This window comes from Thermobia domestica, chromosome 1 (genome assembly GCF_964235325.1).
Source record: "Thermobia domestica chromosome 1, izTheDome1.hap1.1, whole genome shotgun sequence".
NCBI lineage: Eukaryota > Metazoa > Arthropoda > Insecta > Zygentoma > Lepismatidae > Thermobia > Thermobia domestica.
In genome coordinates, this window is record NC_137454.1 from 201329860 (window position 1) to 201353443 (window position 23584).

The following is a 23584-nucleotide window of genomic DNA, read 5'->3' on the forward strand; positions in this document are numbered from 1 at the left end:
ACTCATCAATTTTTACTGAGACTGGTACTGTACTCGTTCCGTGGCAGTTCTCACAAATTTCGCGAATCGCAAAAGAACATCAAACATTAAACAAGCAATTAAATCATATTATTGCAAACTAAAGCGCAAATTTTGCAATAGGGCTGATGAAATAGTACACAAGGGGTCATTCTGTACCAATCTTCACAAAACTTTATGTACAGCAACGCAAAAAGAATGTAACAAGTAATTATAATTGCTATGCAGATTATCGCACGAAAACTAAACAGGAAATTTGGCGTTGTGTTGACACAAATTCTTACATAATATACCCGCAAGGATTCTAGAACATAGTGGCATCTTACAAGAACGAGCTTTTATACTGTTAAATTACAGACTTTGCAGATAGTATGATCTTTGATCTTCAGTCTTTGACCTTGATTGGTATTTCAATAGTCAATCACATTATATAACTAAACGAGGGAAACGAAACGAGACGAGACTATCGGCGAGATTCCAAGAAGTTTGTCACAGTTTCGTTGCAGATAATATTCCGTTAGAGCTCATTAACGTTAGTTTTATAATTGTGATCAGCAATGAGTACCAAAGCTGTTTGTGTCCTAGTTGGAGAACAAGTAAAAGGAACTGTGGAGTTCACACAGGATGTAAGTAAAATTAATTCAATGGAAGATTATATTCATGTAATTGAGAAAAATCACAGTTTTCGGTTACGTAATGGGTTTATAGACTATCTGCGTGCACATTTTATTCTAATTTATGATAATCGTATTTGGGCTTTTATTTTTTGGAGGAGCGAATTTTTAAATTAGAAAATTTTAAGTGCTTGCTCCGGAGTGGGGACCGGCAAATCAATTTAACATTTGCCGGGCGTGAAACTTCCTGATCTGTACGCGTATATGTTTGTACTAAATGTTATCTGTTGCTTAACTCTAATAGATGTAGGAAATTGGTAGAGTAGCTAAAAAAAAAAAAAAAGAAAAAACTGTCTGGCCTTCATGATGAGTCAGTAAAAATTGAAGTTTGTGACCTTGAACGATGATATCCGAAGTCTCATTTTTTTTTAAACATATGATTGAGCGCAAGAAGGGTGCATTGCACAGTTTCACAGTGGATCATTCCAGTAATGTGCACCTCGTCATTTGAGATTTGTTGTGTTGCATCAGCATTCTTTGGGCTGGTTAACTCGTTTAATTTTTGTGGGGCCGCGGTGGCTCAGTGGTAGAGCGTTCACCTCTTGTGCTAGGGGTACCTGATTCGATCCCAGCCCCCGGCAAGTGAAATTTATGATGGACAGACACAGTGTGCGTGGGTTTTCTCGGGTTCTCTCGTTTCTTCCCACTTTCTTCATTCCACCATTTCATTCATCACTCATAATCATCGTCTCCTTTAGCCTAACCGGCATAAAGTGGGACGTAAATCTCAAAGATTTCATTTCATTTTTTGTTTAATTTTTGAGTGTTTCAGGTGATTCAATACAATTTCAACTGGTAATTTTTCAAGTACTTAAGACTTGAAATAAGTTTCTCGTGAGTCTGTTAACCAGGTCAAGTTTGGTAAGGATATACAAAAATTCAGTAATATATAACGGGGCTGAGAATCTATCCCGGTTCTTTGGGTTACCGACGCAGCGCGTTACCCACTACGTTAGAAGTATTGATGTACAAAGTCAGGCATTACTGCTGTATCGCCGGACCAATTTGAAAATCGAAAAAAAGTACCAAAATGTACTGCATTCGCTTATATCTGGTTGGATTACATTACGTTACGTTAGATTACGTTACTAGGCGTGTAGTTTTACTATACGGATCCATAATATAAGTAGTAGTAGTAGGAACGGGTCAGAAGCCTCGCAGCGTTGGATGGATTCTGTTCTCGACATGAAATGGGAAATTAAGACTTGCCCAAATTTTTCTTGCCCCTTTTACAATCTATAGATCCGTGTAGTAAAACAAGTGTATCTCTCCGCGAAATAGTCCATCCGTTTCCACATACAGTGCCGCTTATAACACCAAAAAATACAACCATTTTATTTTTAACTTACTACTCCTTACCTGACCTTCACTCATTCTTCCTTACAAACTTAAAAATTCTCTAATTGACCCGGTAAATTTCCTAAAATTGGTCCGGCGATAGAGCAATTAACCCCAAAGTCGGGCTGTATCCTTCATTTAGGTCACTCATATAGTAATTCGCTAACAATACAGGGTGAATTAAAAGTCAGGTGACATTCCTGACACGGAAAGGCTGTTGAGTTGTGGTTCCATTGCCCGTAGACAGTGGCGTATTTAGGGGGGGCTTCCGGGCTTAAGCCCCCCCCGAAATCTTACTATAATAAAGTACATGAAATACCTTGCTGAGTTTTCACATTTTCAGGCAAAGCCCCCCCCCCGAAAGTTAGCAAAGCCCTCCCCTAAACAAAATCGTAAATACGCCACTGCCCGTAGATAATTGGGAGTGTGAGAACTGGGTGCAGGCGTTTCGCCACCATTTTAATTTGATTATGGTATATGTTCAGCTCGACCAAGTATCAACCTATTCTTCACTTTCGGTTCGAAAGTTAGATTTACTAAACTCCTCCATACAAGCACGTGTAAGATAATTATGCCTCACGCTCGGATCACAGCTAGTAGAGTTAATCTGTGACGATGAATGTCGCCTAGAGATGTGGGATAAGTGAGACATTGAACAATGTTTAGCAGAAGGGGTCCAGCTATTTTTTCTAACAAATGTTACAATTTCGGTACTTTTTGTTCACATCATGTTAGTTTAGGTTGGATTAGGTTAGGTTACTTTGTTAGATTATATTAGTGTAGGGTTACAACATAATTTCCGGAAAAATAATAGAATTTCGCTTATTTCTATTAGGTTAGTTCAGGTTAGTATAAGTTAGTTTAGATTAGGTTAGGTTAGATTTAGTTAGGTCTAGCACTTCCCTCAACGCCGCACACATGCAGATTCGGGCAATGTGACATCGTGATTTCATTCGATAGGGGGGGAGAAGAAAGCTAGAATCTCAGTACAGAGCGATTGTCGTAACCTCGAGAAAATGTGTGTACCACACACACATTTTCCCCCAGTAAAGAAAGGATGTCTTAGATTCCCCCCCAAAAAAAAATCGTGAAAGTATTCATTTTCGGTAACACTGCTCGAAATTAAGTTTTATTTATTTTGGCATGTTTTCTTTGGTTTTGAAACAAAATGATTTTAAACGTTGATTTTTAGTAAGTAAGTGTCAGATTCACGGCTACAGTTAAGTACAAGGGTACATGAATTTTGCGTACCGGTAACTGAAAACTTTCGGCAATAGGCTAAACCTTCGTAATATTTTAAATCTGATACCCATCAAGTTTAGAAATTGCAGTTTTTTTTATAATTACTAGTAAATACCTTTTCCTTATTTTTTTTTAGAAACTTAAAAGATTCAGAGCGACACTAATGCAAGTAACCACTGCGTACAGAATAAGTTTACTGGGGAAATGAAATAGCTGTGAAATTCAGGGAAGAGACTTTCCTTAGTGTGACCGAGTTGAAAACAACCGAATCTGTAGAAAATTTCTCATTTTATCAGTTTCTATCAAAATCTCAGTTTGGACTTTTTTTTCTTTTTTTTAAGCTACAAAATTCTGTTTCAAGATTTTTTTTTTTTTTTTTTTTTTTTTTTTTTTTTTTTTTTAAAGATTCAGATAGGGCTTTCACAGACAACATTAAGATCTTCATTGTGCTCATTGCCAGCTCCACTCGTAGGTCGATGTCCTGTGTCTGTAGTCGTGGTTCACAACCTATTTTCGGATGGGATGGGGATGATGAACTGCAGGCCTGGATATCGGACTGTGAGTCGAGATGGAAGAGAGTTTGGAATCTTTATAATTTCGGGCCGGATTTGAGTTCTATTTTCCGTAGATGATTGGCTTGGTGAGTGTATCAGTGACTGTTGATGACGAGCCCATACGGGCCCAGTAGGTTCGGTGTCACTAGTCAGTGATACATTCAACATAGCATGTAATCTCAAGGAAAGGGAACATCATACAAAACACAAATAGTCAATTACAATTAATTCAATTCAATTCATTCATATTCACTTTATTCATTCACTTTATTTATTTATTTATAGTTATATATATTTTTTTTTTCTAAAGTTAAATTTGTTATTATTGTGCAGGTAATTTCTGTGAATATCTTTGGTATGCTTGTAACTTCATTTTTTCTAGCGAGTGCTCATATTTTTATAGAAAACGTGAATGTAGTAGACAGAGCTCAGCGATTATTACCCCACTTTGAAGAAGTTATGTCGATTCAGTTTCAGATAGTAATCGAGAACCATCTTGTGACAGCTTTAAAATTGTTAAATCGTGTCTGAAAGCTTCTTTACTTGGAGCTAAATTAGCTTTCTTCCACACCGTTGCTGCAGACATTTAATCTTTTCTTACGAAATTTCATTCAGACTCACCAATGCTTTATGGTAAGATACATAAACTTCTGAAGTTCCCTATGATTAGATTTGTTAAAAAAATCCAGTTTGATTGAAGCAGCAAGTTCTGAAGACCTGATGAAAATTTGCCTAGAAGATGGTATAAGGATCTGTGTTCAGCTCAATAGATTTGCAACATGTACAGCATTAAAATCAGAGAAGTTATCTGAACTGGATATCCTTCGTTTTCGGAGGGATTGTTTACATATTTTAACAGGTTTTTGTAAGGAGATTCTGTGTAAATTGCCATTGAAATACAGACTTACTTATGGTCCTGCATGCCTCTCCCGATTCAGTTTTAAACAAGAAACTTGGGAACAACAAATAACTGTAGCATTGGAAGTGCTTGTAGAGAATAATCATTTGTCGGGCCATGTTGCTGATGAAGTAAAACAACTTTACAGTGAAATTTGTACTTAAGATTAAGTTATCACAAGAATGAAGAATTTTGACATGACTAAGGATCGTTTAGATCACTTGTTGTCCATTCTTGACAACATCAAACACCAGCAACAACTTTTCAGCGTTCGTTAAGAAAATTCTAGTGCTATGACACGGAAAATTCTAATGTTACGTACATATTTTTCGTTGAATATAATTTCCCATTGAATAAGAAGTTTCTTGTGGATAATCTACACGAAGAGTCTTTAGTTCCGCAGAGAATAGTACATAACGCTATTACGTTCCACGGAGGTGTTTAGGCAATGCCAATCTCAAAACAATTAATTCATGCCATGCAGCAAGAAATGCAAATGCCAAATGGGAAGCAGACAACAACTCAGGCAAAGAAAAATCGATCGAAAGAAAAGCAGCTGCAGAGTTGGAAGAACTGAAGAAAAAATCCTTGAAGGCAACGAAGTTGATGAACACAAGAAAAGTCTTTTAAAAAGTCCAGTAACATGATCATAATTGGAAATCTCATGTGGATTTTAGTGTTCCAGATTATAAAAATATTCTGTATGTAGTAATTTACATAAATACTAAATACAGAATACTTGTATAATCTAGAATATCAAACTCCACAATGTTTATCAGTATTTGTATCTCGTAACAACATTCTTATTAGTATCTATATATATATGTGTGTATTGTCGTGTATGTATTAGCCCTACTGCATGTTCTGGAATAATAATAATAAACAAGAAGTAAATCACTAGAAATAGTAAAGTTTACCTCAGTGTACCTCGCAAGAACGTGGTATGAAATGTAAATGTAAAATCTTTATACGCGCTTTTGTGTATTATTATGTGTGTTTCGTCATTCACACTTTTTGTATATATATACACAGGGGTAGACAAAAAAATCTAAAAACACTTCATACAGGACACGTAAGTTTGGCCCTCCACTGTACAACACGTGTTGCGGTTGCCGTTCGTTTTTTATTTTCAATGTATCATGTGATCCTTCCTCTTCCGTCAGCAGTAACCAGTTCACCTGTGAGTGTCGTGGTGCGGTAAAATGGGCGACCTGACAGACTTCCAAAGAGGCATGATCGTTGGTGCCCGTCTGGTTGGAGCTTCAGTGGCAACGATGGCGAACATTGTAGGGGTATCGAAAGGCACTGTCTTATGTCACGAGGGCATACACAATTCATGGGCAAACGACGTCTGCAAAGCACAACAATGGTCGAAAGACAGTCCTGTCAGATAGGGACCGGAGGACATTAAAACGGATTGTAGCAGCTAAAAAGAAGACCACTGCAATGAAAATTACGTCTGAACTCAATTCCGGCCTACAGAACCCGGTTTCATCGAAAACAGTGCGACGGGAACTTCATAAAATGAAAATTCATGGTAGGGCTGCTATCACCAAACCTCTGGTCACAGCAGTAAATGCGATGCGAAGAGGCGTATCCAGTGAAAGGACCACAAGGCTGGCCTCATGAGCAGTGGAAACACGTAATATTGTCCGATGAATCGACCTTCATGTTGTTTCCAACAACCGGTCGTGTTTACGTATGGAGAACACAGTCCCGGGCCTATGATATAGACTGTCTGCTCCCAACTGTAAAGCTTGGGGTGTTTCTGTTACAGCATGGGCAGTTATATCGTGGTTTTCTGCAGGTCCCATCATAGCTCTGCATGGAATGATGAATGCTAACGCGTATGAGGCCATTTTGGGGGGACCAGGTTCTACCTATGCCCCAAATATTGTTCCCTGATGGTGATGGCATCTACCAAGATGATTAGGCACCCTCTCACGCTGCAAAAACGGTGAAAGAATGGTTTGAGGAGCATGACCAGGAGCTATCACACCTCCCCTGGGTCCCACAATCACCAGATGTGAACATCACCTGGTCTTGAGCCATTGTGGTCTGAGTTAGAAACGCGTGTTCGGTCTCATTACCCTCCACCAGCATCCCTTAAGGAACTGGAGCATGTTTTGGATGAACAATGGTACAAAATCCCACACACCACGATTCAGGAGCTGTATACGTCCATTCCACGTCGGATCCAAGCTGTTTTAGACGCAAAAGGCGGCCCCACACCATACTAGGTATGATTTTCACACTTTTGCAAACGTTTTAGATTTTTTGTCCAATCCCTGTATATAATATATATATAAAATATTGTTTTGAAACAAGAAGCGGAGAGTGGTGGCTATAAGGGAAGATGGGACGCCATCAAAACATACATACCAATATTGTTCTTGCCAGGAGTAAATAGGTATTTATTTAAACGTTGTTTATATTTTATAAGAGCTGTTGCAACTAAGAGAACAGATATTATAAACCTACAAGTGTTCAGAGAATAGCGGTTACTTAATTAAAATATAGTCTGGAAAATGTGTTTTGGTCTGAAAAACCTGGAAAAGACGGGGGGATTTTATTTGTGTGAAATAGTAGACACCGTGTGACACTGCTCCGCACCGATGTACTTCCATGTAGTCCCCTGCTGCGCTCCTCTTGTACTCGGTTAGGTATAATTCTCACTTGTAATGAGATACATCACAATGCTTATTTATATTCAAAACAACTCTCCTAAGGGGAATCTGCACCTGATGATGTAATTCGTCCCTTAAGAAACACTTCCTAAGGTACAAAGTGAACTTGCTGTGCAAAGAAGGGAGTGTGCAATGAATTTAACTAAGTAGCAGGACGTAAATAGAATAGCAACATTTTTATTGCTGTAAGCAAACTGCGCAGACACGGGAACAATATATCATGTGGGTATATGTAATGGGGCCGGCACTTCTGATTTCCATGAGCCTATCTGAAGTAGTACCACAGCCGAGCAACTTGAAAAACACAAGTGTCCACCACGGCTGCAATGTTGGAATGTGTCACTTGAATATCACTTAAAAAATAAAAAGGTTGGCACGAAACATGTGTTTCTATGCAGAGTTTTTTCTTTTTGGAGGAGTGCACTACTGCTTTTCGCCCACTATATTATTGCCCTGCAGATGGAGGACAACTAAGTCAACATATTGACTGTATGTATAGTATTTTTTTTAAAACTTGTTCGAGAGTTTACGAACGGTATTAGAGTTTTGACTCTTGGGAGTAATCTAATATTGGCCGCATTGTGATAAAACTTTTGGATTCCAGTTAAAAACAGATTTCCATACTTGATCGGGGGAGCGGTAGGGAAGCAGGTCTATCACCTAAAAATTATGACGATGGAGCATAACATTCAGAATATACACCCCTTTTATTCCATAATCAATACAAAGAAAATGTCTTTCGTGTTTGGTGGGTGTAGAGAGGTTTAAACTCCAAATATGATGCTAGGATTTGGCCCACAGATCTAACATAACAATTGTAACCTATGACGTATGAGAAAGGAAAGTTCTAACTAATTTTTTATTTATTTATCATTTGTAATGAGAGGGCGTTCCAATACGTTCAGTTATGCCGCTTTTTCCCGTCGAAAGACAAGGTAATGTTTTAATCTTTCATTGCATCTGGTTTCTGTCATCTGCAACTCATTTTTTGTCTTCGCTCGCACGGGATGGTGTCGCTGAGCTGACATGTTACGTTGACACAAAGTTCAATATTTCCTCACTAGTTGCCAGAAATGTTCCGTCATATATTTTGAGACATTTTTATTGTAAAGATAATATTAAAATATAATTTTGGGATCAGGAGAAACATATTTTGAAATAATGTTAGTATGTGTATGTTTAGTAGCCTAAATCTGCTTCATAATGGCGTATAAGCGTTCGCTGCAATTTCTTTGCACGTTTATATTTGGAATTTTACCAAACTGATATTCTCTATAGATATTCCCGGTATAAAAGACTGTATTTCAGTAAAAGACCGTAATGAGAAGTCAAAATTTGTAAAAGTCTTCTTTTATGTAATTTGCGAAAAGTATGTCAATTATTTAAAGACCAATTCCCTGTTATGAACAGGGTTTCTAAATTTGCAGAGCTTCGTCCCAAAAAAGATATATATATTAGCGCAGAAACTTATAAATATATATCAGCTGGAATTAATGTGAAACACACTGCGTTTATACGACTTAACGAACATCAAGTTAATTATAGACTGTGCTGAATTAATCTAAGTTTAGGATTAAAGTAACTAATTTACAAGATTGACCTGTTTGTCGTCTTTCCGCTCGCCTTTGTCCATGCTTGTTGTGTGAGTAGTAGCTAAAGGTTCATATAGGTGTAGAATTATTTTCTTAGATACATAAATTTAGTATATTGTATGATAAAAAGAAAGAGAACTTTACGAATGTGTAATTGAGATATAATGTTGCAAACATTGTATTTTGTCCCACACCATCCTCTTTAGGTTGCGATATTAATGAAAATCAAAGAACGCAAAAGCTATACTACCCTGATTCTTTCTCTGTAAATTTCATGTACTGTGAATGTTAATTTTAAAGTGTTTCGCAAATACTACGGTTTCGTTAAGCGTATATTTCTTTCAGGATCCAAATTCACCTGTTCGTATTACTGGCCAACTGACAGGTCTTTCCAAGGGACTTCATGGCTTCCATGTTCATGAGTATGGAGACAATACCAATGGTAAGAATGCATTGTGATGATTTATATATATATATATATATATATATATATATATATATATATATATATATTTATTTAAACTCCTATAGTGTCCTGCCATACATATATATTTTCTCGTGATTTATTGTGCCTTCCCACTCGTATTATTTTACCTCTAACTTTATCCGTTAGTTTTATTTTTCCAATCTTGCTTCACTTTTATCCTGGAAACTTTATTACATATCTCTGGATTTAAATATGGCACCGAGTTCGAGGCCTCGTATCGGGTCTAGGTCACTGGCATTTTATGGCATACATGCCACATCATCAGAGAATACTTTCCAGTTAATGGGAAAGCTGACAAAGCAACTGTGATATGCATGAAAAACAATCTAGCACCGTTGATATTCGTCTCGGTACCGTCAATGGTGCCTGTGACCTTTCACAGCTATTACTATTTCTTCCCTTCCCTTTTTGATGAAGCGATTAGCGAAGAAACTTGATTAACAATCTTGTCTTGTACCGCGAATTTTTGTAATTTGCTCATACGGTTCAGTGAGGGGACGCGGTGGCTCAGTGGTAGAGCGCTTACCTCTGGTGCGTAGGGCACCTGGTTCGATCCCTGGCCAAGTAAGTTTGTGGTAGACAACATCGTATCCGTAGGTTTTCTCGGGGTACTCCCGTTTTCTCCCACCTTCGCATTTCACCAATCCTTTCATCGTCTCTCTTAGCCAAAAGAAGACATAAACGTGGAACGTTAAACTGAAAGATTTCATACGGTTCAGCGTTCTAACACTCCCCCCCCCCCCCGTTGGCTTCTGAAAACTTGTAAACTGAACGCATATTGCAGTATAAAAATAAATCCGTTGTAGAGGTTGTTTTTCTTTTGTTCACCAGGACGTTGCTCTCATCTGTAAATATTTAAAATCTCTAAACAACGTGCTTTTCAGAGATCAGTGTGTATCCACATAAAATTGACTTTACAGTTATCTAGAAATTCATTGCAATTTCAGCGCATAAGATGGGCAGAAATTTTACACTCACTAGTTAGCATTTAATCTCAGAAGCATATTTCGTTTAAGGTTTCCCTTGTTGTGGAACTCTCTTGAGAAAAAAGTAGGTATCTTCACTTCTCAGACATACAGGGTGTCCGAGAAGTCCTTCCCTGATTACAGAAATTGATAACTCAGGCTAGAAATAAGATGAAAATATGAAACTGGTGTTGAATTGTTTACAAACTATAAAAGTTTTTGTCTGTGTTAGGTTTGTTCTGTTTTACCAAGTCTCAATTTTTTTGTTTTAGGTTTGTAGTACGTAAGTAAGAAACCCAAGAAGCCATGCCAACTAACCAGGAGAAGGCACAGTGTGTCCTGTGGTACCCCATGAGACACGATCACCAACCACGGTGCAGAGACAGTTCCAGACAACATTTGGGAGGACTCCACCTGATGTCAAGAGCATTAAAGCCTGATATGAGACGTTCAAGAACACAGGGTCGTTGCTGACCTTCCGAGGTCTAGTCGACCAAGAACCTCAGCAGACACGGTGGAGGCTGTGCGGCAGTCTTTTCTGAGAAGTCCTAAGAAATCGGTGCGCCGGGCCTCACGTGAATTACAGATGCCAAAAAGCTCTATCCATGACATTTTACACAAACGTTTGTTTCGTGCTTACAAAGTGCAACTCGTTCAGGCCTTGTTGCCCGACGACGGTACACGTCGATATGACTTTGCGGTCGAAATGCTATCACGTATTGAGGACGATAAAGGTTATCTCAGACGAATTGCCTTTTCCGACGAAGCGACATTCTTTGTCAGTGGAGTAGTGAATCGCCATAATGTACTCATTGGGAGTTGAGAACCCCCCAGGGAGGTCAGGGAGTTCACCAGAGGCAGTCCAAAGGTGAATGTTTGGTGCGCGTTATTGCACGATCGAATTATCGGGCCATTCTTCTTCGCTGAGGATACCATCACATCTGCAGTGTACCTGGATATGTTGCAGCTGTATGCTGTTCCTCACCTGTTTCAGTATCGCCCCGATGTCGTTTTTCAGCAAGACGGTGCACCACCTCATTGGGGTTTGGACGTCCGTGCCTATCTCGATAGGACATTTCCTGGGCGATGGATTGGTCGTAATGGACCAACAGCTTGGCCTCCACGCTCTCCTGACATAACCCCATTAGACTTCTTTTTATGGGGTTATGTCAAGGATGAGGTCTACCGAACACGTGTACCAGATCTTGAAACCCTGCAGCAACGAATAACCACAGTCGTTGCATCGATCCCTCCAGTGATGTTGGCTAATGTGTGGATGGAAATTGAATATCGCCTAGATGTGCTACGTGCTACCAAGGGTGCTCATGTGGAAGTGTACTGATGTGACCAAAACTTTTATAGTTTGTAAACAATTCAACGCCAGTTTCATATTTCTATCTTATTTCTAGCCTGAGTTATCAATTTCTGTAATCAGGGAAGGACTTCTCGGACACCCTGTATCTTCTTTTTTTAAGCCTTTTTTTTGGGGGGGGGATAATGTTTATCGCTAGCTTAAATCTTTATCATGTAGACATTTTACTATATATATATTTTTTTTTCTGATTTTGTTTCATCAGTTCTTGAAGTTTTTGAATAACGTATCAATATTCGCACGGCGTATGACTAGGTGTGTCGTTTTCAACAAATGATCTTGGCTAAATCGTACTCCGTCGGTGTTGAGCCAGCATTGCGACGAAGTGGCTCTAATTTGATTAAGAAGTAGGAACTTCGACCGATCAATGAATGGGATATGCTGACTACACATTTCCTGATGTAAATTTTGGACTGTTCAGCGTAAGTCATTCAGTGCTTCATACTGGAGGGTTTTACCTAGTTGTTATTCCGTGTGGAACGAAGGAAATGAATGATGAATGCAAGTGAATAATTGTGAAACGATTAATTTGAATGAGAAAGCAGGAAGAACTGAAGGAACAGGGAAAGCCCATGAAATAGGCTTTTACTCGCGTAATCAGTGGGCTCACACTTCTCAAAAGTTTAGAAAGCTTTAATATTACATAGTTACTTGAAGACAAGGTTAGTTTTGTTCTCAGGTCACCCATCCCACGTGTAGAACCTCCCTACGCTACTACATACATATCAACAATAGTAATAATGTTAGTTAATGTGATGGGTGCATAATAAAGACTGTCGATGTTGGTCACCAATTTAATACTTCATTTTCCATATTTATGCCTCTAGTTCCTTTCGTAATACTTCCCAACCAATGCCGTATATTTGCATCCGCTGCTGCTCTTGAAAGACGCGCAAGACACTTCTTCGACAGCTGCTTTACACTTGTCTTACTGCATGGATTTCATCATGAAGTGGACATCTCTTAGGGTCCTTGGTAATAGGTGCATAAAATAAATCATTGGGGAAGGGGGCAAAGTCGAGGCTCTTGTGGGAGTGGTACGGTAGAGGTAGAACCCAAGTAACCACATGACGTTACCCACCGCGCACATCGTTAACCGTATGCAAATGATCATGCAAAATCATGGTATTTTAATGCCTATGCAAGTTCTCAAACAGTGAGGCGTGTGTCAGTGCGTATAATTACAGCATTTGTTGATTGTTTCTTTCGTTAATTCTCTAATAATCCTTCTGCTTCCTAACGTTCTCAGCTTCGTCGGCTATCGTAGTCATTTTGTTTTCCAATGCAAACTAGTACTCACATTAAATATTGTCTTCTTTTTTGACAGAGAAAACTAAAATTCCAGACAAATAACTTTTGTTGCAACTTTACCGCCATTAGCTTCAACAGTGATGATTAAATGAATTATAAGTGCACATTAAGTGACACTTTTATTGAGAAATAAATAAAATTACTAACATAATTTTTGATTACTGCATTTTCATGTTATAGGATGTACTAGTGCGGGTGCTCACTTCAATCCACATAAGAAAGAACACGGTGCACCAGATGATGATAATCGCCATGTTGGTGACCTAGGAAATGTAGAAGCTGATGTTGATGGTACAGCTAAAGTATCTATAACAGACAAGGTCATTTCTCTTAGTGGACCTCATAGTGTGATCGGAAGAACAATGGTGGTAAGTATAAATGTAAATAAATATTTCAAATGCATGATTTATAATTAAGATGAATTTCTTGCGTCACGAAGACTTTCCATGTGAAGTGACTGAAAAATGCCGCGGTCTCTATAAAAGATATAGCTTTATGAGAACAAGTTAGCAGTTTTAGTTTATTGTGCAGCCATCCCATCTGAAAACTTTCTGAAATAACAGCGTTGTTTCCAGGGTTGACTGGTTTAAACTAAGGTGGTTTAAACCAACTGGTTTAAAAAAAAACTGATTTAAACAAAAACAAAAAAAAAAAAAAAAAAAGGTTTTAAAATCGTGTGAACTTCATGCTGACGTCTCCACATATCACTCCATCTGCATTACGTTTATCTACTTTTCATCTTTTAATTAAGGGGTCCCGTGTTCAATTCTCGGTCGAACCACAACCCATCTTTCAATGTAAACCAAGTAGCGATTCAAGGTGTCCCTTTAAGCGAAAGTCTTCTCCGTGATAACCTTGGTATTTCATAAGGATGTTAAGCCTAAACATATGAAACGAAACCAATTTATATATTTCTACTTGCCTGAATGCCTGTTGTTTTATAAAGAAACCAAGGTTGCTTAAATATATTGATAGAAATTGGCAAAATGTATCAACTGCCTACGTAGCTTCCAACATCAGCTTGGATTAGACTTTAAAAAAAAAAAAAAAAAAAAAAAAAAAAACAATATTGAATGATATCTACATACCAAATTTGTAATTTAATAGCTCAGTCTTAGCGTAGTGATTATGATATGTTGACATTACAATTTTACATACAAATATATTTAAAGTAATAACAGGATTTTCCCAATGGCTAAAGCGGGAGTTTCGCGATTTATATATAATTCTACTTGTGTAACTGTTTATGTTTTTGTCCTTTTGAAATGACTCTTGACAATTATATTAACAAGTACGCCTATGTAAAGATCAGTACAACGTATTTTATCAGGAGTCCTTAGTGAGTGAGTCGGCAATCGCATTTGTGACCAATTAGTCCCGGTTTCGTGTCGAAATGGACAATTTCTCTTGGATGTAAGCAGAGAAGCGGTTTGGATTCTGCTTTAAGCTTATGTGATCCCTTCCAGCATAACCTTGTTGTTGCATAATAACACCAAGGCGAAACAAACTAATTTCTGTCCATATCTAATATAAATACATAAGAGTAAATTATTTAAACCAAAAAAACTGGCTTTAAACAAAAATATTTTTTTTTTCAATAAAAACAATGGTTTTTGCCAACCCTGGTTGTTTCAAATCCGAGCTTTTGTCTTTTCCTTATTTACTGTATGTCATATTAAGTTAATGAATTGCAGTTGTGCATTGGCTCAGTGATATCTCTAGTCTTCATCTTATGTGCCAAGGTGAATAATTTTAAACAAAACATCAATGAATTGGAACTTCATGTTTTCCTTACGTTTTTTTATGAATTATGTTTGATTGGTTTATTTCTTGATTTTTAGTATCATTTTCAGAACCGAGGCTATTCAAGACGTGCATCTACAGTTTAAGATGGAATCCGAACCACCACAATTCGTTCAAATTTCAAAGTGCTGTCATCGGAACTCGAACCCGGGACCCCGTGCACCAGACGCAAGACACGAGATCAGCAGGGAGGGCTGATAAGTAAGATTTGATTTGCTATAAAATAATGGCGAAGCCAAGAATAATGTGTCAGTACGCCACTCCAACTTACAGTTGCATTCTTCTAATGAACTGAAAAGGATTGACTTTTGAGAGTGTGTTACGGGTAGCATTTTCCAGTAGTTACTGAAAATGGTAAGTTCTTACAGCAGATAATTCCATTATAATCCCAAGGCAGAGAAAATATGAGGATTTAAGAACAGTATGAACTAATTCGAAAACATCGTACAATTTAACACAGACCATAAGGAGTACATTTTAAAAAATCTAAACGCTCATTTAATATTATTTAATTCAAGCATTAAAGGCATGTAACTTACGGTACGGTAGAGGTAGAACTCAAGTAACTGATTAACGTGTCGCGCTCATATCTTCTAGATTTCTTTACACCCGTATACAGGACCATTATCTTGATACGCCATTGTAGCTTTTACGCTGAAATGTCGTACCATGCTATTATCGACAGGGAGACATTGTTCTACATACTTCACAATAATTTCAGATTAACAGTGTTGCCAACCCAACAGATATTTTTTAATGATACTGCGCCAGGTTATTTACATATTTCAAATCTGCATGCTAAACAAAAACTTACACCACCGCATTTATTGTTCAGTGTTGCAAACAACGCTACAGTATCACTAACCTTGGCGGCTTGTACAACAGTAATAATGGAAGTGAGACAGACAGAATATTGGACATCAGAACGTAGTGTCGAATACTAATGTTATCATACGACGTACTTCGAACAACTAGAAACAAAGCTACAGGTAATTGAAAATTTGACTCTTTACAAAGTACTTCATTTTGAAAGATACTTAAATAAGTATAACATCTAATCACATAGATTTTTTTCAATAGACCTAAAGATAGTTTGGTATCTCAAACCGTTCTAAAGATATACTGCTTAAAATGGGGTTTTGTGGGACAAGTTATCGGAATTTCATAATTTTAAGCGGTGTTGCGTACTTTACCAGTGTTGACTATATCTCCGGAACGGTTTAAGGTATCAAATTGCTGTGACAACATTATGTTTTTTTCATCTGCTGAAAACAATATGTGTGATGGAATATGGTTCGTATCCAAGCAATTTTCGGAAATAAAGCCTTTTGTAAAGGGCGGGAGACCTGGTTTCAATCCCGGCTGGAGCTCATGTTCGGCACAAAAGTTAAACTGTAGGTTCACGTCTCATATAGCATCGCTGCTGAAATGGACGCTAAACTCAAGTCAAATCATAATGTCAAATTTTGAATCCTTTATAATATTGCTCCTGTTCATCTGAAATAACATGATTATAGTATTGGATACTAAGATACTTTGGATGGGTGCCCCGTCGATCACACTTGGCGTTTTCACTGCTGTGGAGGCCTGTGACATGTATGTGATAGTGTAGCGTCCTTTAGTTTGCAAAACTGATTAATAAATGTAATATAAGTTCTCGTTAAGGAAGATGTGGGTTTAAAATATGTAATAGGTAGACTTAGTACCGTCTGTTAAAAATATAACTGTTGGGTGTCTCAGAGTATGCCAACCAATGTGCCCTTGTTGATATTTGTAGAGTGATTTCTTTTAAAACTTAGTTTAAAAATTATAGGAGCGTACCAAGATAAATGGTCCACCCTGTATATTCTCGTATTTATCGTATAATATCCGAAGAAAAGACAATTAGCACGTTTTCAGAACCTCCGTTCTGAGGTATATGGTATTTAAACATGTAAAACAGTTGAAAGAAGCAAAGTAACTTCTTCCTAGTTTAGATAAAATTTCAGTTAAAAAAACGTAATTACTCATGCTTTTGAATAATTAAACTTACTTAGTTAAGCTAGTTAAAAGATTTTAGCAACTTCAGTACTCTTTAGGTAAAAAATTCGTACAAGTTTTCTCTTACACCATAAATTTGCATATTAACATCGATCCTCAAACCGTTTGAAACTTAAGTTTTTACATGACTTACTTTTGGGTAAGTTGATTTAATAATTCAGATATTACAAACTGCTAAAAGTAAGGATTCTGAGAGATATGTCTTCTACTTTCCTTGACTGAGAGTTTCCTGTTAATAATAGTACAGTGAAATCTCCATAATACAAACTTGTTTTCTTTATCCCAGCAAAAATACGTATTGCACTTTTTTTTTTATTACGGAATTTTCTTTTATCTCATACATTTTAGAAACCTCTTCATAACGAACAGGAATTATTCACTACCAGGATTGGCAAAAAACCATGTTTTTTTATTGAAAAAAAATCTTTTTGGTTTAAACCTGGCTTTTTTGTGGTTTAAATAAATTGCTCTATGTATTAACATCACATATGGACAGAAATAAGTTCGTTTCGCCTGGTGTTATTATTAGTGATGGGCAGTGGAACTATTCCCGGTGGGAAGGAATTTAAAAATGGGAATATTCCCGGGTTTTTTCCCTGACGTATAAGTTCCCGGGAAAGAATTTATTTCAAACCGTTTACTTTATCTTCCAAATTATAAGAACTATATGATTAAATACTTTAATATATTATTATTTACTTCTAGGTTTTAAAGAATTTGGAGGTTAAAAATTTAAAATTCTTTGATTGTACTTTATATAACTAATAATATGATTTTTAAAGTTCCATTTGAATTTGAACTAAAAAGTAAGCTAATTGTTTATATTGGGGGGCCAAAACTAGCAAATAGTAGGATGATTTACGGAAAAAATGAGTTGATAGTGATGTGATGAAATGTGTTGATGTTGATAGTGAAGTTAAGTGATAGTGTGATAGTCATGAAAGTATCGAACACAATTTTTAGGGCAGTAGGGGATTTGTACAAACCGTAAAGGTAAGTGGAAGTGATTTATGTGACAAAAGAAAGTGAATTGCTGGTAACGAAGATATAAAACAACGTGCCATGCGGGGCTCTAACCCGCCTTCACTCGCTAACGCTCGCTCTGCAATGCTGTCTGAATTCAATGTTGGTAACGTAATTTAAAGTATGAAACCATAAAACAACCGCATCGGAATAGAATGTCGCAAAAAAAGTAGGTGCAAAAGCTGGCCCCAATGCTAAATAATAGCCAAAATTAGCAAAGTACTAATTTACAAATGATGAAAAGGAACCATTATGTAAAGTAATTTGGAATTAAGTAAACTTATGTAGAAATAGAGATGAGATACTATTAATAAACCCTGAACCACCGTTAGTAATAGACGTAGGTCTGCCTCCTCTCTCTGACTCGAATTTCTGAAGAGGTACTCGGACTTCTCTTACATGTGAACTAACGCACGAAATTTCGAGAAATGGGCAGGGATAAAGGTGTGTGGTAATGTAACATGCAAAATTATAAAGATAAGAAAGTATCTTGCAAATATTGTGAACATACATATTTATGCGCAAATGTTGACAAAATTGTTTATAACATTTAAAAATTTAAAATGTTTATAATATCAGTAGTAGTCAAGTTTAGAAAAGCCACTTACATGTAAATTTAAACTGTTTAGCGGTTTAAAAGTATGTGGACTTACTATATCATTTTTGAAATATATTTACTTTCATAGAACCCTATTGTAAATAAATATCCATTTATGCGTACACTCTAAATATAATAGAATATTAATAAAATAACATAACATCATTGAAAATATACATTTTAAAGACTTCTCTGGGGACAACAGTAATAACATACTGTGATATAAAAACGAATTTATCTTTGAAATCTTAATAGAGTAATAGAATACAATTTTCTTTGTGATTGTACATAAATTCCCGGGAATATTCCCGAAAAATATCTTCCCGGGAATTTACCAATCACTATCTCTGACTCTAATTTCTGAGGAGGTACTCGGACTTCTCTTACATGTGAATTAACGTACTACATGTGAATTCGAGAAATAGGTAGAATGAAAGGTCGTGTATGGCAGTGTTACATGCTAAAATATAAAAATAAGTATGTATCTTGCAAATTTTGTGAACATAAATATGTAAGCGCAAATGTTGATAAATTGGTGAGACATGTATCTTCTGGCATTTACCCAATCTAATTGGTCTATAACATTTATAAATTTAATGTGTTTATAATATCAGTAGTAGAGTCAAGTTTAGCAAATCCACTTACATATAAATTTAAATTGTTAAGTGGTTTAAAAGTATTAGGACTTACTATATAATTTTTCACACATATTTAATTGATAGAACATATTGTAAGAAAATATACACTTATGCGTACTCTCTAAATATAATAAAGCCTTAATAAAGTAACATAGTACCGTTTAGAATATACATTTTTAAAGAATCCTCTGTGGACAACAGTAATAATATGCTATGATATAAAAATTAATTCCACTTTGAAATCATAATATAGTAATAGAATGTAATTTTCTTTCTGATTATACATAAATTCCCGGATAAATTCCCATTTTGGGAATCTTCCCGAGAATATTCCCGAAAAATATCTTCCCGGGAATTTACCCATCACTAGTTATTATGCAACGACCAGGTTATGCTGGAAGGGGTTACATAAGCTTAAAGCGGATCCAGACCGCTTCTCGGCGTACATCCGAGAAAAATTGTCCTCCATTTGAACTCGAAGTCGGGACTAATTGGCCACAAATGTGATCAGTCTGCCAACTCACTCGCGAAGGACTCCTGATAAAAATACGTTGTAGTGATCTTTACATACTTGTTAATATAATTGTCAAGAGTCATTTCAGAAGGACAGAAAGATACACAATTGTACAAGTGAAACCATTATACAGAATTGCATATGGACAATTTCTAATTACTGCAAAGTACAGAAGAACTAATTTAGTCCAAGTTAGTTCACTACGACTTTTATTAATTCAAGTTTAAGAAATACAACGACTTACTTTGCATATCATTAAGAAAAGTGACAAAAGATACGAAGTATTTGTGTTCATTTTGGCTCTGACCCATTTATACATAAAAATATACCAAAGATACTTCTGATTTCAATAAATGCCTCTCGTGGGGTTTGTATGACCCCTCTCCAAAAAGTACGGCATTTCTATGTATTTTATCAATAGTAAACATTATTAAAATGAAACGATATTTATAATTTTCCTTTGATTGCAGTTGCATAACAATAATAACTATTAAAAAAATCACAAAAGAAACATTTATAAACTTATATGTGAAAAAAAATGTTGCTTTTGTAGTATAATATCTCTGAGTAATGAATGGGGGAATTTAGGTCTGAATATAATAGAAATAATATATGGGAGTGAAACGTGATAACTCACAAATGTGTGTTCATCAAGATTTTATTAACACTTACACATTTACGGACATTTTTCGTTTTTTGGTTTAAACCATTTTTTTAAACCAGCCAACCCTGTTCACTACAGAAAATTCTTTCTGCAATTTAAAAACAGATCTTTAATTGATCCTTTTAACTAATCCAGCACTTACAAGCAAATTTGTGACCGTAGAATTATACGACACGCAAGTATTACAAGCTTTTCTAAGAAATTCTTAAATCATGATAATTTTGGCTACATTTTCAGTATTTAATAATAATGATAATGCATATTCTTACTGGGTTAATTTTACTTGTAATAGAATTAATAAACGAATTAAGGGACATTTATAGCAATATAACTTATACTTGAGAAAAAGTTACCAGACAAGAATTGATGACGCCGGTGCAAGAAGAGGACAGCTCGAATTTGACATTTGGTTCAGGATTGAAACAAAATTTATTTACTCTTAGATTGTTAGAAATCACTCTAATTATTAGTAATCTATTTATTCTGCTTTGGCCTCTAAACTTTTTACAAAGTAATGTTTTATTCCTGTAATATCATATTTCTTTACAAAATGTTTGGAGGCGAAATGAAAAATTGCGTTTTTACAGCTTTTTTTCAATTGTGAATCAAATCCGCAATTGGAGCTATCCCCTCGCACCGAGGTCTTCAATTACATTTTGCAATACACGCCAAATTCCCCCTTTCCACCCAGCGATATTTTCATTACTTTCTACGGAAGGAGAGAAGATCGTGAAAAAAAAAAAAATAAAAATAAATAGAATTCGAGATTTCAACGGATTTATACGTTTCATGGCCCATAGGTATCGAAAAAGTGATTTTTCAATATTGTCCATACGTTCGCAGTTTGTACGTTCACCTGCAGGACATACTGTTCAACGTTTTGAGACCAAATTTTAAAGTTTTTGTGTCATTTTCCAGGGGCATTTTTCGAATTTTCTTGCTACCTCTAAAAATAATAATAGTTTACTGAATGATGAAAATCAAAGTTTGCGATTTTCTTAAACTGCTCTGACGATTTTGTTCATATTTCATAAATCAATTTCTCAATAACAATCCCCATACAAATCATTTTTCTGCGAAAAATCTAGTAGTAGTTTACTCTTGGGGGTGAGTTTTTCGAACGATTTTCTCAAACTACTCAGGCGATTCTCTTATGTTACGAAAATTACTAGTTACGAATAAATTCACAATGGGTAGTTTACTTTCTGCATGAGTTTCTTTTCAGACTAACATGGCATAAGTCATTTTCTGAAAGAAAAATTTACAAGGAGTAGTTTACTTTTGGAAGTGAATTCTTTGGGCGAAAAGTTCCGGAAACTCCTTATAATTCTGTTCATGTTTCACAAGAAAATGTGGAGGGCACGATAGCTCAGTTGTAGATCACTTTTCTCTTATGCGTGGGATCCTTGGTTCAATCCCCAACCAGGTTAGTTTGTGCTAGGGCACGATAGCTCAGTTGTAGATCACTTTTCTCTTATGCGTGGGATCCTTGGTTCAATCCCCAACCAGGTTAGTTTGTGCTAGACTACATCGTGACCGTGGGTTTTGCTGGGATACTTCAGTGAGTTCCCCGCATTCTCATTCCACCAATTCTTCTATCATCATCCTCTTGCCTTAATAATCCGTTTCCTTTAGCCTAAAGAGCTTAATTAAAGGTTTTCACATCAAAATGTTACATTAATAATGCAACACAACATGATTTAGTTTAAGAAATTGGAGCGAGAAAGTTGAGTACGGTGGTCCATACCTTTTGTTTCTTTACAGAGAGTTTGGATATTGAGTACATTATTTCGATTTTAGTCTATATTTACTGTATACTGCACACAATCACTACGTCGGCTGTTGCTAATCGGAATCTGTGAAACCTCTATGTAACGGACACCTCTTATTTACGGACAAGTAATAGTCTCTTCGCTAACTGTTATTGAGAGGTTCCACAGTATTATAAATTAAGTGATTTGGTAATTTACATTGAGATTGTATGTGAACGTAATTAGAATTTTTATCGTAGTGTGGTGGAATGTGATTAACATTTTGCTCTTGTTTATTTTAGTATAATTATGGATTTTACTTTTCTATAATTTTCATGATTTTGTATTTATTTATTTATTTATTTATTATTATTATTATTATTTTCGAGGATCAGTTGGTACAAGTTTTGTGGAATATGGCTGTTCATATTATTTCAAATTCAGCAGTAAACAATATTTATGCAGGATATTTTCGCACTTGCTGCTTCTGTTTGTACTGGTTTAGTTTCATGCGTCATGAATAAGGATTAATAATTGTCTTCGCAGGTACATGCTGATCCCGATGATCTAGGCAAAGGAGGACACGAGCTGAGCAAAACAACTGGCAATGCTGGGGCTCGACTTGCCTGTGGTGTAATTGGCATCGCTCAATCCTAATGTAACCAGTGCCATTGGAAGTATACACTGTTATTTTTTGTTTATGGTTTTAATGCAGATCATTCCTTGGCATTCCTTTCTGCAAACTTTTTTTTTTCTGTTTTTTAAGTAGAGAAGGTTCATTCCTGGGCTATTAGCTTTCATTCATGAAAGACAAAATGTGTACAATACATATATAATAAACATTATTTGCTAATGCTTTTGTTCATTATTGTTATGTATGGCAGTTGCTAAGAACAAATAAAGAACCAAAACATTTAAGTAGATCTTGTTAGTTCTATATTCGATCATTCTATTTTTTCCCCTTTAGTCGAGTACAACAGTTCTTCTCAACCATATTACCGCGCAGAAACTCTACGAACTTGTAGCACTGTAAGTAAATAACACCCAGTCGCACTGACTTTCACTCTGCTAACCAACAAAGTAAAAGCACGAAGAAATTACTACCAGACACTATTCCAAACAATAATAATTTGGCACCACAGAAAAGACTCTGTACAATTCTGACTTTCACTAGCTAATTCACGTCACCTAGTTTAATTACCTGCATTTCAGAAAAAGAAAATCAGCTGCTTTTGTTTTTCTATGTACACTTTCGAAATATAATTGCGCACGTGATTTTTGTCGCAACTCCTTGAAATAATCAGTTTGCCAACAGCAGATTTGAAGGGGGAAATAATATGATAGATCTATGGTAATAAGAAAATAATAATGAGACCTTCGAACATAGCTCACAGTTCGTTATTTGAAATACTCAG

General features: G+C 36.2%; 1 protein-coding gene across 2 annotated transcripts; it reads left to right on the forward strand.

The window, feature by feature from the left end:
* Positions 1 to 406: 406 nt before the first annotated feature.
* Positions 407 to 23087, forward strand: Sod1 (Superoxide dismutase 1). Of its 2 annotated transcripts, none has more exons than XM_081768309.1 (4): positions 407 to 644; positions 9349 to 9445; positions 13319 to 13506; positions 22716 to 23087. In XM_081768309.1, the coding sequence occupies exons 1-4, from the start codon at positions 576 to 578 to the stop codon at positions 22824 to 22826; spliced, it is 465 nt and encodes a 154-aa protein (XP_081624435.1). In that variant the 5' UTR covers positions 407 to 575; the 3' UTR covers positions 22827 to 23087. The 2 variants fall into 2 exon arrangements, with proteins under 2 accessions (XP_081624435.1, XP_081624445.1); XM_081768319.1 differs by lacking the exon at positions 407 to 644 and adding an exon at positions 1160 to 1301.
* The last annotated feature ends 497 nt before the right edge of the window (positions 23088 to 23584 follow it).